The 12016-nt window shown below is 41.1% G+C and overlaps 1 protein-coding gene across 9 annotated transcripts in view; it reads right to left on the bottom strand.

The window, feature by feature from the left end:
- The window catches only part of LOC5503884 (G-protein coupled receptor GRL101), a 44069-nt gene that overhangs the window by 7112 nt on the left and 24941 nt on the right, over nt 1-12016 (bottom strand). For all 9 annotated transcript variants that reach the window (XM_032372106.2, XM_048719958.1, XM_032372109.2 and 6 more), the window contains 10 exons: nt 10811-11005; nt 9730-10077; nt 8727-8924; nt 7766-7891; nt 6918-7049; nt 6000-6116; nt 5160-5198; nt 4635-4785; nt 3571-3642; nt 3398-3469 (listed from right to left, as the gene is read on the bottom strand). In XM_032372106.2, coding sequence (XP_032227997.2) covers nt 3398-3469; nt 3571-3642; nt 4635-4785; nt 5160-5198; nt 6000-6116; nt 6918-7049; nt 7766-7891; nt 8727-8924; nt 9730-10077; nt 10811-11005 — 1450 coding nt within the window. The remainder of the gene's footprint in view (nt 1-3397; nt 3470-3570; nt 3643-4634; nt 4786-5159; nt 5199-5999; nt 6117-6917; nt 7050-7765; nt 7892-8726; nt 8925-9729; nt 10078-10810; nt 11006-12016) is intronic.

Genomic DNA, 12016 nt, shown 5'->3' on the forward strand with positions numbered 1-12016 from the left:
CTTGGTGCCGCTCTTCTACAGAATGGCCAACCGGTTGCTTACGCCTCTCGGGCACTTACCTCAGCGGAGACTCTGTATGCCCAAATAGAAAAGGAGCTATTGGCAATAGTATTTGCATGGCTGGATGGGGTCATGGTAGAAAGCGATCACAAGCCGTTGGAGGCAATCTTCGTGAAGCTCCTACACTCTGCCCCCCAGCGACTGCAAAGAATGCTGCTTAGGCTCCAAAGATACAGCCTCACCATAAGGTACAAGAAGGGCAAGGAGATGTTCCTCGCGGACACTCTCAGCCGTGCACCCTTACCTGAGGTGAATACGTGTGATTTCGTGCACGAGCTAGAAGAAATTAACCACCAAGAATGCTTACCAGTCAGCGGTGAGCAGTGGCAACGAATAAAACACGCTGCGGCAGATGATCCTGTTATGTGCAAGCTGCGTGACGTCATCAAGCTTGGTTTCCCGGAGACGAAGTTTGCTCTTCCACACTGTCTGATTCCATACTACGATTCACGGGATGAGCTCACCCTACAGGAAGACCTGGTATTCAAGGGACATCAGCTGGTTGTTCCCTTGTGTCTTCGCAAAGAAATGATGGAGGCAATCCACGCCTCGCATGTTGGAATCGAGGGATGCATTCGACGAGCACGCGAAAGCCTTTACTGGCCACGAATGTCTACAGAGTTAAAGGCATATATCTCTTCTTGCGACGTATGTTTGTCGTACCGAAGCACACCCGGTAAGGAGCTATTGGTACAACACGAGATGGTCGCACGTCCGTGGTCCAAGGTGAGCGCCGACCTCTGTGAACTTAATGGGCGAATTTTGTTAGTCATTTCAGACTATTACAGCAGCTTTATTGAAGTATCGCGTTTGACAACCACCACATCACGGAGTGTCATCAAAGCACTCAAAGAGGTATTTGCACGGTTTGGCATTCCGGATGTGCTGGTATCTGATAATGGGCCACAGTTTGTGTCGAGTTTTCGGTCTTTGCAAGAGAGTGGAGCTTTGATCACAAGACATCGTCTCCACATTATCACCAGTCCAATGGCAAGGCCGAAAATGCTGTAAAAGCCGTGAAACGGTTGTTTAAGAAATGCAAGGCCTCAGGGCAGTCAGAGTTTCTTGCACTACTCGACTGGCGGAATACCTCGACAAAGGGAGTTGGCACCAGCCCTGCACAGCGCTTAATGGGTAGGCGCTGTAAAACGCTACTCCCTATGGCGGGAGCCCTGCTGCAGCCAAGACATAGCATCGAACAAGAGGCACGAGCACTTACCGGTACCAAGCAACGTCAGCTGTTCTATTACAACAAGCACACAAAACCACTCAACCCAATAGTACCTGGTGAGACCGTGCGCATGAGATTACCAGGACAGCTGAGCGGAGCGGAGCTACATTGTGAAGGTTGGCAATAGGAGTTACCGGCGAAACCGTAGGCAGTTCATCCTAGGTCAGGAGGCACCGCTTCCTGAGTTGCCCGATTCAAGTGAGCCTGAGTCATCGCCACCAAGCGATGGTGAAGCATCCACCGACCCACTGGCCACCGAGCACACTACACCTGAGACCAGCACGACAGCTAGCCCTCGTAGGTCAGGTCGTACACACAGGGCTCCGGCATGGCACAACGACTACCAGATGCAATAACTGTTTGAAGTTATATGTATATAGCAATATGGCCTTAGAATAGGACATTTATTTGTTTTGTTATTAGAGGAAAGATGTGACAATTTCGGCTGTATGTGACCAATGGGTCACGGAACCCGATTTATTGACAGCTCAAACTCTCATGTGATTACTAGATCAGATAGCATAGCCAAAAGCATTGAGACCAGAATCAAAAGGCAATAAATCACGGAAATACACAATATCAAAACTGCGTTCATTCATCATATTGTTACACAAAGGGAAATGCTACATAAAATAAATAACAATAAATCTTATCAGTCTAATCATAGGAAAGGGCGGCTGTGCTTAAAGTAGAGGAAGCCGTGGTAGCTTAACTAACCAATTGTCTTAATTATCTAATCCGGCAATGTTCTTTCTTGTATTTTCAATGTTCATAACAGAAAGTATTAAAAATAGTTTGCGGCAATGGTTTTGATGCTGTGGAAACCTTTTGTAATCGTGGAAGTACGTGTCCCTAACTCTAGTCGCGTGACAGGAGTTGCGTGACTCTAATATATTTTCTTTTCTGTGCATGAAGAATATCAGATGTGCTACGGAATGTTAGTGGTCTGCTTACAAAGCGCGGAGAATAGGGGACTTGTGCTTAGAGATCACGTGACTTTTTGGGTGGCAAACTAGCGCGCGCTCAGGCATTTAGTGGCAGCAACAAAAAGCAATTTATTCAGCGCATACGAATAAAGCCATAATTTATTTTGTTCAGAAAGGGTTAATTTTCATTTAACCTATTGACTCCTGTCTATTTTTTAACTGAATTTACAAAAAAAAAAAAACATGAAGAAAACGTTGTCGTTTTGAGGGACTGGTACGAGGACTTTTAGTTTCTTTTCAGATACTTTCTCCATTGACCAAAGATGGTAACAGTCATTTTCTTCTGATTAGATTATGTCTGTTTGAGCGTTATGTCTATTTGAGCATTATGTCTATCATGTAATTCATAAAGTTTACGAAGCACCTGCGGTACGGTAACCGTAAAAATTACAAGAATCATGCAGTTTTTCCAAATAAGGAATATATTAGTTTCCTTATATGGAAGTGACTGCGTTAAGCAAAAACGACAATTTTTGGCTGAATTTTCTTGATATGAGACTGAAAACAGATACCTTCCCCCTATTTTAAGTTTTTTTTTACAGCCTGTCTAAGTCAAACACCGCTGCACCTAGTCAGCGGTATGCTAGCTTTCCAACAGTGCTTTGCGGTCCCACTTTTAATCCCTCGTCGTTGTGCTGAAGCGAGCACAAGTTGATGGTTGCTTGTATTTTTTATCAAAAATATAGCTATGAGCATATTAGGAGAGTGTCGCAAGACATCATGAAGTCTATTGGGGTATAATTGAGTGCTTTGCTTATGGATATTTGCAAGCAAAGGTGGATTCATGATGCTTTTTTCTTGTTTGGCTTTGCCTGGATGAGAAAATAATTTTCAAATGAATCACCACAGCCCCCCTAAATGCTGTCTTTTCTGAAACCAAATTGATTTCAAAATTGTTCACACTGCTATTCTGGGTCTGTATGACCTGGAATTTATTTCTTTGGCTTTGGGGTGAAAAGACTTATAAATAAAAAAACATCTGCTTTACAAACATGGAATAGTTTTATTTACGCTTTTTTGTCCATTTATGTGATTCCCATGAGGCACTGCGGGCTACGACGCATGATTTTTTCGAGTCTAATTAAAATAGCGGTAAATACCCGAACATAGCCATACTTACAGTTCTGTAAGACTGTTGAGGTTGGCGAAGGTAAATGGCTCGATGGTGGTGATGCGATTTCCACGAAGATCTCTTAAGTGAGCAAATAAAACTTTAGAGTTTTCCATGCAAAAAAAAATGATAGCAAAATTTGATCATCATGGCAATCTGTTGAATACTGAATAAGTACGTACAGTTTTTGTAGATCGCCGTAGCGTTCAAAGCTGTACGGCTGAAGCTGTTTGATTCTTTTTTTTATTAAGTACCTGCCGTAGAAAGAGGGTTAAAAATGAATATTGTGCGCTGATTGGTCGAGAGTGCATCCTCCTCTCTGATTGGTCGAGAGTGCATCCTCTCTGATTGGTCGAGAGGGCATCTTCTTGTGTTTATAAAACAACACATGGACAGTTGCTAGTTCACCTACTCTCCATCAGCACTAGCAAATATAAGTACAAAAACATGAAATGCGGTCCTTCTACAGTACTTATCCGCTGATAAGAACTTGCAATTTAAGAATCTGTTAGCCTAAAATGATCAATTTAGACCCTATTTACATAAGAACCTATTAGGCTTTAATTTGAAACAGGTTCTTATAGAAAGTAATTTATAGAAATTAACCTTAAAAATCTTCATCCAAAAATAGACATGAAAATTTGGTATAAAAGGCCAGGCCAGTGTTGGCTTGCCATCTTTTTACAATTTACAGATGTAGAATATATTTCTCATAGAGATATAATAAGAGAAATAACAACCTATTTAAGAACCTGCGTAGCCTAAAATTCTACTAAGCACAATTTACATAATAACCTCTTGAGGCTAATTTTGAAAACGAAAAGCGTGCAAGTGCTGAATACCAATACAAGATTATAAGACCCGTAGCCAGGATTTTGAGCGGGGTGGTTCGTTTTTCCATTTCAGCGGACCAAATTTCCGGTATACCCCTCCCCTCGCCTTAACATTAGGCAATCAATACTTCAAATAAATTCAATCTTGTATTTAAAATGTATTTTAAAGCTCCCTTTTAATAGGGTGCTTTTTAACATATAGCGATAATAATCAAGATGATAATTTAAAAAAAGATTTTTATAGTCATTTTAAAGACATATTGGTGTGCACGGTAATCCAGCAAAACGTTATTTTTTTTGTTTCTCTGAGTGGAACTTCAAGCCGGGTAGGGGGGGTTCGTCCGAACCCCCCAAACCCCCCCTGGCTACGGGCCTGAATTATGTGGAATGGTGCTCTTGTTCCTTGCACCTACATGCTAGTGGTTGTATGTGGTAGGTAGTTCGGGATAGTGGTCGTGTTCTTAGCGTAGCAGACGACTGTATTCTGTATGCTTTTGACGCCTTCACCAAACTTCTTTTCCCAAGCATTCACCGTTTTCTTGCAGTCATTAATCCAGCTACATGCTAAAATAAAACGGAAAAACTTTTTTTTTTTCATATCACTGTCATCATCATCTTCCTGTACTTAGTGATCCAGATACATGCTTAAACAAACCAGACGCCTTTAAAAAGAGGCTCTCTAAGCCGTAGTTTTGTCATTAATTCATTTCATCCTTCGGCTGATTTGCTTAAGCTCTTGCAACATTTTTCGATTGAACTTGATAAATAAGCAAGTATATAATTTTGTGTTTAGATGGTTATTAGTTGGAGACTTCTTAACTTACAACATTATTGAAATAAAACAATAAAAATTGTCATTTTTTTCTATTATCATCATCAGACTGTGTCGTCAAAATGCCTCTTCTCCTTGTAACCATAATACAAGGCAGACTACTTACAGCTAGGTTTTTTGTCCTTGTATTCACACCGACCCACCGCTAGAAATACAAGAAAAGACAACGACATTCCTTTATTCTTAGAATATTTTTCCGTTCGTTTCGTATAGTTTAAAATTTTATGTGGGGAGGGAATGGGTCTGTGGGGATGGGAGAGGTATATAAAAGTACTGGAAGAGTAGGGGTCTGATTTAGATGTGGATTGGCGTTTCCAGATAGTGCTCCCAAAAAGCCAGAAAAGTGCTCCCAAAAACACCCAAAAAGTGCTTAAAAAGTGCTCCAAAATCAAAATAGTGCTCATTGGCGAAAAGAAAATTACCGTATATTTTTAAGACAATTTAGAGATAAGTTGTGTTTTAAATAAAATTTGAATAAAAGAAAGAATATTGCTTTTATTAAATAAATGTAAAACAGGAAAACATGACAAACAGATCTTCTAGATAAGGCATTCTTTTATTGTAATGAACTCCACAGGCTACCCAATATTTGTGGTTACCAAAGCACAGGCTACCCAGTGTTACAGTCTTAGCCTAGTTGAGATAATATTATTTGTAGTTAAGGAAACTAGAAATATCTATATAAGACAACAAAATCTAGTAACTTGGGTTAAAAAAGCTAGAAGTTGACTTGCTTACCCAAAAAGTGCTCTCTGATCAAAATAGTGCTCCCAAGGGGAGGTGGTCTCGCTTAGGTGTACTCGGAGGAGAGGGGGGTCTGTTTTTAGTGTACTGGGAGGGGAGGGCTCTGTTTGAGGTGTACTGGGAGAGGAGGGGTCTCGCTTAGGTGTACTCGGAGGGGAGGGGGGTCTGTTTTTAGTGTACTGGGAGGGGGTAGGTTACTCACATTCGTCACTCCGGTCCCCACAGTCATCTTTTCCATCACAAATCCACTGGGGAGGAATGCACACACCGCTACGGCACTTGAACCATGAGCTGATCTTACAAGGGGCGTCACGCTCCTCTAACAATGGCAACACAAATGGTGTCACGCTCTTACAATAACAACACAAGGGGCGTCACGCTCCTCTAACAATGGCAACACAAATGGTGTCACGCTCCTCTAACAATAACAACACAAGTGGTGTCACGCTCCTCTAACAATGGCAACACAAATTGTGTCACGCTCCTCTAACAATAAAAACACAAGGGTTGTCACCCTTCTTTAACAATAACAACACAAGTGGTGTCACGCTCCTCTTACAATAACAACACAAGTGGTGTCACGCTCCTCTAACAATAACAACACAAGGGGGGTCACGCTCCTCTAACAATAACAACATAGGGGTGTAACGCTTCTCCAACACTAACAATTAGGCTACTAAATGGCACTAAATACCAACAAATTTTCAATTTAAATCGTGATTGTTACGGTATCGATCATAAGCGAAAAGTTAAACTTTTGAGGCACTATCAGCATAATTCCCCTAAGAGATTTTCTTCGTAATTCTGTATCCGTGCCCTCCTAATATTTCTAGGCCTGCTACAGCTGTGTGTACCATTGCCTTGTGTATGTGCAGGCCCGTACCCAGGGGGGTTGCAAGGGGTGCGAAAGCACCCCCCCCCCCCACAATGACCGAAAGTCCACTTTCGGTTCTCAATAGACGTGCTGTTTATAAAAAAAAAAAAAAACTACTCTGGTATGTAGCCGAATCCGACAATAATCTTCCCGTGGAGATACTGCAAAGGCATAAAAAACCCTTTTTGTTAAACCTTTTTTTGTTTTTCCTGGGTACGGGCCTGATGTGTATTATCATAACATTACCTTGTGTGGTATTGAGGGTACATCTGTTCGTATACACGCATTTTCTGGAGAGTTTCCAGACGAATGGATGTTTTTTGTTCCTCGGTTGGTATATATGGATGACGTTGCAGCGATCCGGGTTGATAAGAGGTGCTAAAGAAGCCAATTAACATGTGTGAGTGTGTGAGATGAATAGGGTAAGGAAAGGAGAAAACAAAGACATATAAATAATAAATAAGCATTTAAACTTTTCAAACTGAGAGCTATTTTATTTCTTTTGTTTTATGTATGAGCGCTGCTACATGTTTATTTAGTATATGAAATGAGGAGATAAGGTTCTTTTAAGACATTATTTTTCTCTTATGTTTTCAATAATATCGATTGCATTTACTTGCATAATATACATAATATACATACTATATATATATATATATACTATAAAACTATATATACTATAAAACTATGGAGTGGGCAACCACGAAACAGGCTTGTAGAGATAAAACGGTAGTTCGCGTGTTTTTTTCCTAGAAACCAAGATATATCCCGCTCTACACCTATGTATTGAGCACTGTTATATGAACGCCTGCACTCACGCATTACTAAAAACTATATAATAGTAATATATAATAACTGTATATATAGTTTTATAGTATATATAGTTTTATATAGTTTTATAGTATATATATATAGTATGTTTTATAGTATGTATATATATACCTGCCTACACCAATATTCCGAGGCCTGCTCTCAACGGCGTCTAAACTTGGAGTAGCTGTGCTACCTACGTTACCGGTACGTCAGATAAATAATTGGTCTACATTTAAAGCGCGCCCTGCTCGTCACTGTGGGGGAGGGGTGGTGTTACTTACGACAGTCATTCTCGTCTGAGTGGTCCGCACACTCGGGTTTTCCGTCACATTTGTACGAGATGTCGATGCATTGTTTCCACCAGTGGTTGTTGTTACACGTGAACTGCCAGGTCGGATGACATGTGACTGAAAAGTTTATCCATGGAACAGGAGTTAGAGGGCAGATAGTTGTCATATCTATAGTACCAATTTTAGTAAAAAGATCTGAAAGGGACGGTAACGGGGGGTGATGCCTGCACGTTTCAATCACGATTCAAGATTTTTAAAGGGCATCATAGATCACGATTCACGCTGATCAAATTACGTCATTCACTAATCAGGGCGAAGGTAGTTATCACGGTTCACGGTTTTTAATAATTTGATCTTTTCACGATAAACAAAAAAGGCCGTTCACGGATCACGAAAATAACCCTTACCGTCCCTGTTCAGGTTCAAATGAGTTACAATAGAATATGTTACAGATAGAGTATATAAAAATTAACTGATGATTAACCAACAAAAGATAACAGTAGCAAATAGAGAAGTAGATGATGACAAATTTGTCATCTATTTGTCATTATCTATTTATCTAACTGTCGACGCAGACCAAATGATTATCGGAAGGTAAGAGTCAGAATCCAGAGAAGGGGGCCTGATCTAATTTTATTTCTCCTAAGAGAGTAATAGGGCACGGATTCCTATCACCTCATAAAAAAGAAGAGCGTTATCTAATTTTATTCCTCCTAAGAGAGCAATAGGGCACGGATTCCTATCACCTCATAAAAAAGAAGGGCGTTATCTATTTTTTTTCCTCCTAAGAGAGCAATAGGGCACGGATTCCTATCACCTCATAAAAAAGAAGGGCGTTATCTAATTTTATTCCTCCTAAGAGAGCAATAGGGAACGGATTCCTATCACCTCATAAAAGAGGGGGGGTGGTATCTAAATGTAGGACACCTCTTTGACACACAGGGCCTCATACCGTTCTCAGTGACACACAACCCTCTTTTCTTGTCTCGGTCGTAGTTGTCTGTCACGGAACACCAGGGATTACCGATGACCCCAGCAGTGCCGGTATCCTTGGTGATGCACGTGTTGTACAGGTGACCTTTGTAAGTGAAGGGAAACACACAGCAAGCCCCATGGCCATTACCGCCGTACGTACGTACCGCACACTCACCTGATGTGGAGAAAGACAAATTTATGCCGCGGCTTAAGTCATATTTACATCGGAGAAGGAAGCGGAGACGTCAAATTCTTTCCTCCTGTTTGTATGTCAACGCGAAGGAGAGGCAATAGTGGAAGGAATAAACGGAACGGTTTCTTTTCATCCTTCTCCGCTTATTTCCCTTTGCACTAATCTACATACGCGCGCTCTGCTTTTTTCTTAATTTCCTTTGCCGGGGAAATACCACAAACACCCGCTCTGCCGGACCTTTTTTCCATTTTGCTAACCAAGAAAACATCGTGGAGGATGAACGAATGCTTTCATCTGAATCACAATCATGCGCGCGCAAGTAATGTTGTCTCCTTGGAATTTTTTACTCCAGCCACGGGCGATAGGATGATTATTGATAGTAATGATTATTCTTCGTTTTCGTCGCTTACACTAACTTTAAAGGCGATTTACTTTTCCCTCATGACTTCCAAAGTGATAGTTACACAACCTGAGTAACATTTAACTATTATATTGCCCGCACATCGACATAAAACCTGCTTTTGTACAGACAGGGGCAACGAGCTGATGAGAGGAGCGCGCACAGATAAGGATACAGAGATATATGATATCTGACTATTCTCCAAAAAGATTACAACGCTTTTTGGCGGCACATGAAGGGGGGAGGGATAAGCGCTGCTGCGCTCCACCCTAGATACGCGCATTGAAGAAAAAGATAATTGGTGAAAACAAACCAGCGGTAAATCTCCAAGCTTTGAATTCTGAGGGCATCGAGCAGGCCTCATAAATCATGCAGCGCGACTATTACCTGAATCAAAATATGCTCTGAAACCTCTACCCAATCCCACCCCCGATCGCATCGCTCTGAATTTGATCAGCATCTGGTTTCCACTGGAGACAACGGGTGGAGGAATGGAGTTGCCACAAATTCTTCCCAACAGGGGGTAGGTGGAGTTGTCTCCATCAAAGATATCGACATAAGCGTCATCACATGATTGGTCTTTACTCAGGCTGACGTCAGTGAAGTTCAGCGTGATCTGATTGGCTGCTGGCATATTGATCAGCCAATCACATTGTGAGCCGTTGCGGTAGCCACTTGGGAACCCGGATGAGGATATGACGCCTGGTGAGTCTCGCTCGCCGCCACAACTATGAGCTGGAAATTATATAGGAGTTAAGGCTATCATTGTTATTATCATCATAATGTTCAACAACGAATCATCAGCCCGATAAAATTTAGATTTGCTCATAAAATTAAACCAAACGTTAGCATTTGATCACGGATTGCTTGCAATTTTCTGATAGCAAGATTTTGCTTGCTTGCTTGTGCTTGCTAAGACCCATCCCATTCATAGATTTGTCATCATAATTATCATCATCATCATCATCATCATTATCATCATCATCATCATTATCACCATTGTCGTCGTCATCATGATCATCATTACGATAACCACCATGTAGCATTTCCTTGTTTGACATAATTATCATAATCATCGTAGTTGTCGTCATCATAGCCCTTACTATCACCCGCTACCAGCATTATCATCAGCATCATCATCATTACTATCACCCGCTACCAGCATTATCATCATCATCATCATCATCATTACTATCACCCGCTACCAGCATTATCATCATCATCATCATTACTATCACCCGCTACCAGCATTATCATCATCATCATCATCATTACTATCACCCGCTACCAGCATTATCATCATCATCATCATTACTATCACCCGCTACCAGCATTATCATCATCATCATCATCATTACTATCACCCGCTACCAGCATTATCATTATCATCATCATCATTATCATTACTATCACCCGCTACCAGCATTATCATCAGCATCATCTCATTTTCTATCCTTATCAAACTTACCATATCTTAGGCATGCGCTTTGGAGTCTCTTCTCGCCCGTCACACACCATGGGTTCCGCCATTGTTGTTTCCATTCCCCTTCACTCCCGTCCGCCGTACATTGCGAGTAGACTTTGCCCTCGAATTCAAACGGGAATGCGCAGCACTGGTCACTATCAGTCTTGAATGAGCAAGATTGGGTACTGGTTGGCGTGACTAAAAAATGAAGAAAAAAAGTTATGGTATAATTAACCATTCCAGCTGTAAACTTGCGCACGCATTCCCAAGAAACCTACCTCAACTACCAGAATGCAGCGCGCGCCTTTAAGTTTGCTTCAAACGAAGCGCGCGCTGCATGACGGTTGTTGAGGTAGGTTTCCATGTCGAGTGGGCGCGCATATTTATAGCACAGCTGGAATGACCTATTCAATGGATGTGAATAAAGGAATGGCCTTCAAAGGCATTAGCAGAAGTGGTCAAGCCCTTTCTAGGGCGTCAATGGAAGATTTACGGTTGTGTTTCCTACATGACAGATTACTTAATAAGAGTGACAGTTTTTATTACTGTTTTTTTTTTCATGTCTACTTTTTTGCGTTTTTACCAACCTGGTTTGACATTAATTCAAGGATTATCCCTTGATATGTATTAATGTGGGGTTTAAAAGCTCATCTGATTAGCGGATCTATATTAGTAGACCTTTATAGGCCTAGGATAGAGCCAGCATTTTCCTTCCTCACTAATCACTACCCAAAAAGAAAGGAAAAAACGAAGAACACAAGCAATTTGGCGCCTTGTTCCATTCATGAAAGGATAGCTGCTTTACCCACTGTTATATAAAACTTTAAACTCTGCATGATGATTCTCGCTTTAGTTAATGAAAGAGAAGTGAGAGGACATCAACGTAGCTATAAAATGTAAATGCTTTTTAAAGGCAAATTTGTAATATATATATATTTCTTTCAAAGGAAAGTCATTGCAGGCGCTTACACAGTCAATCCTGGTAACTAGACTGTGTCGGATACATAATTAAAAACTTGATGAGCGGAGAGATAAGTATGTAAGCTGAATGAAGGAAAGGTAATGAACGATAGGGTAGTACGTGGCAAACTCTTGCAAGCTTGTGCCGTGTAGAGCTTTAAACTGTTTAGGAGCTGAACAAGGGCTTAAGACTGTTCTTCATTTGTATATGGCCCCTTTTTCCCTCTATATATACACTTTTTAGAATAC

This window comes from Nematostella vectensis, chromosome 12, assembly GCF_932526225.1.
Source record: "Nematostella vectensis chromosome 12, jaNemVect1.1, whole genome shotgun sequence".
Lineage (NCBI taxonomy): Eukaryota > Metazoa > Cnidaria > Anthozoa > Actiniaria > Edwardsiidae > Nematostella > Nematostella vectensis.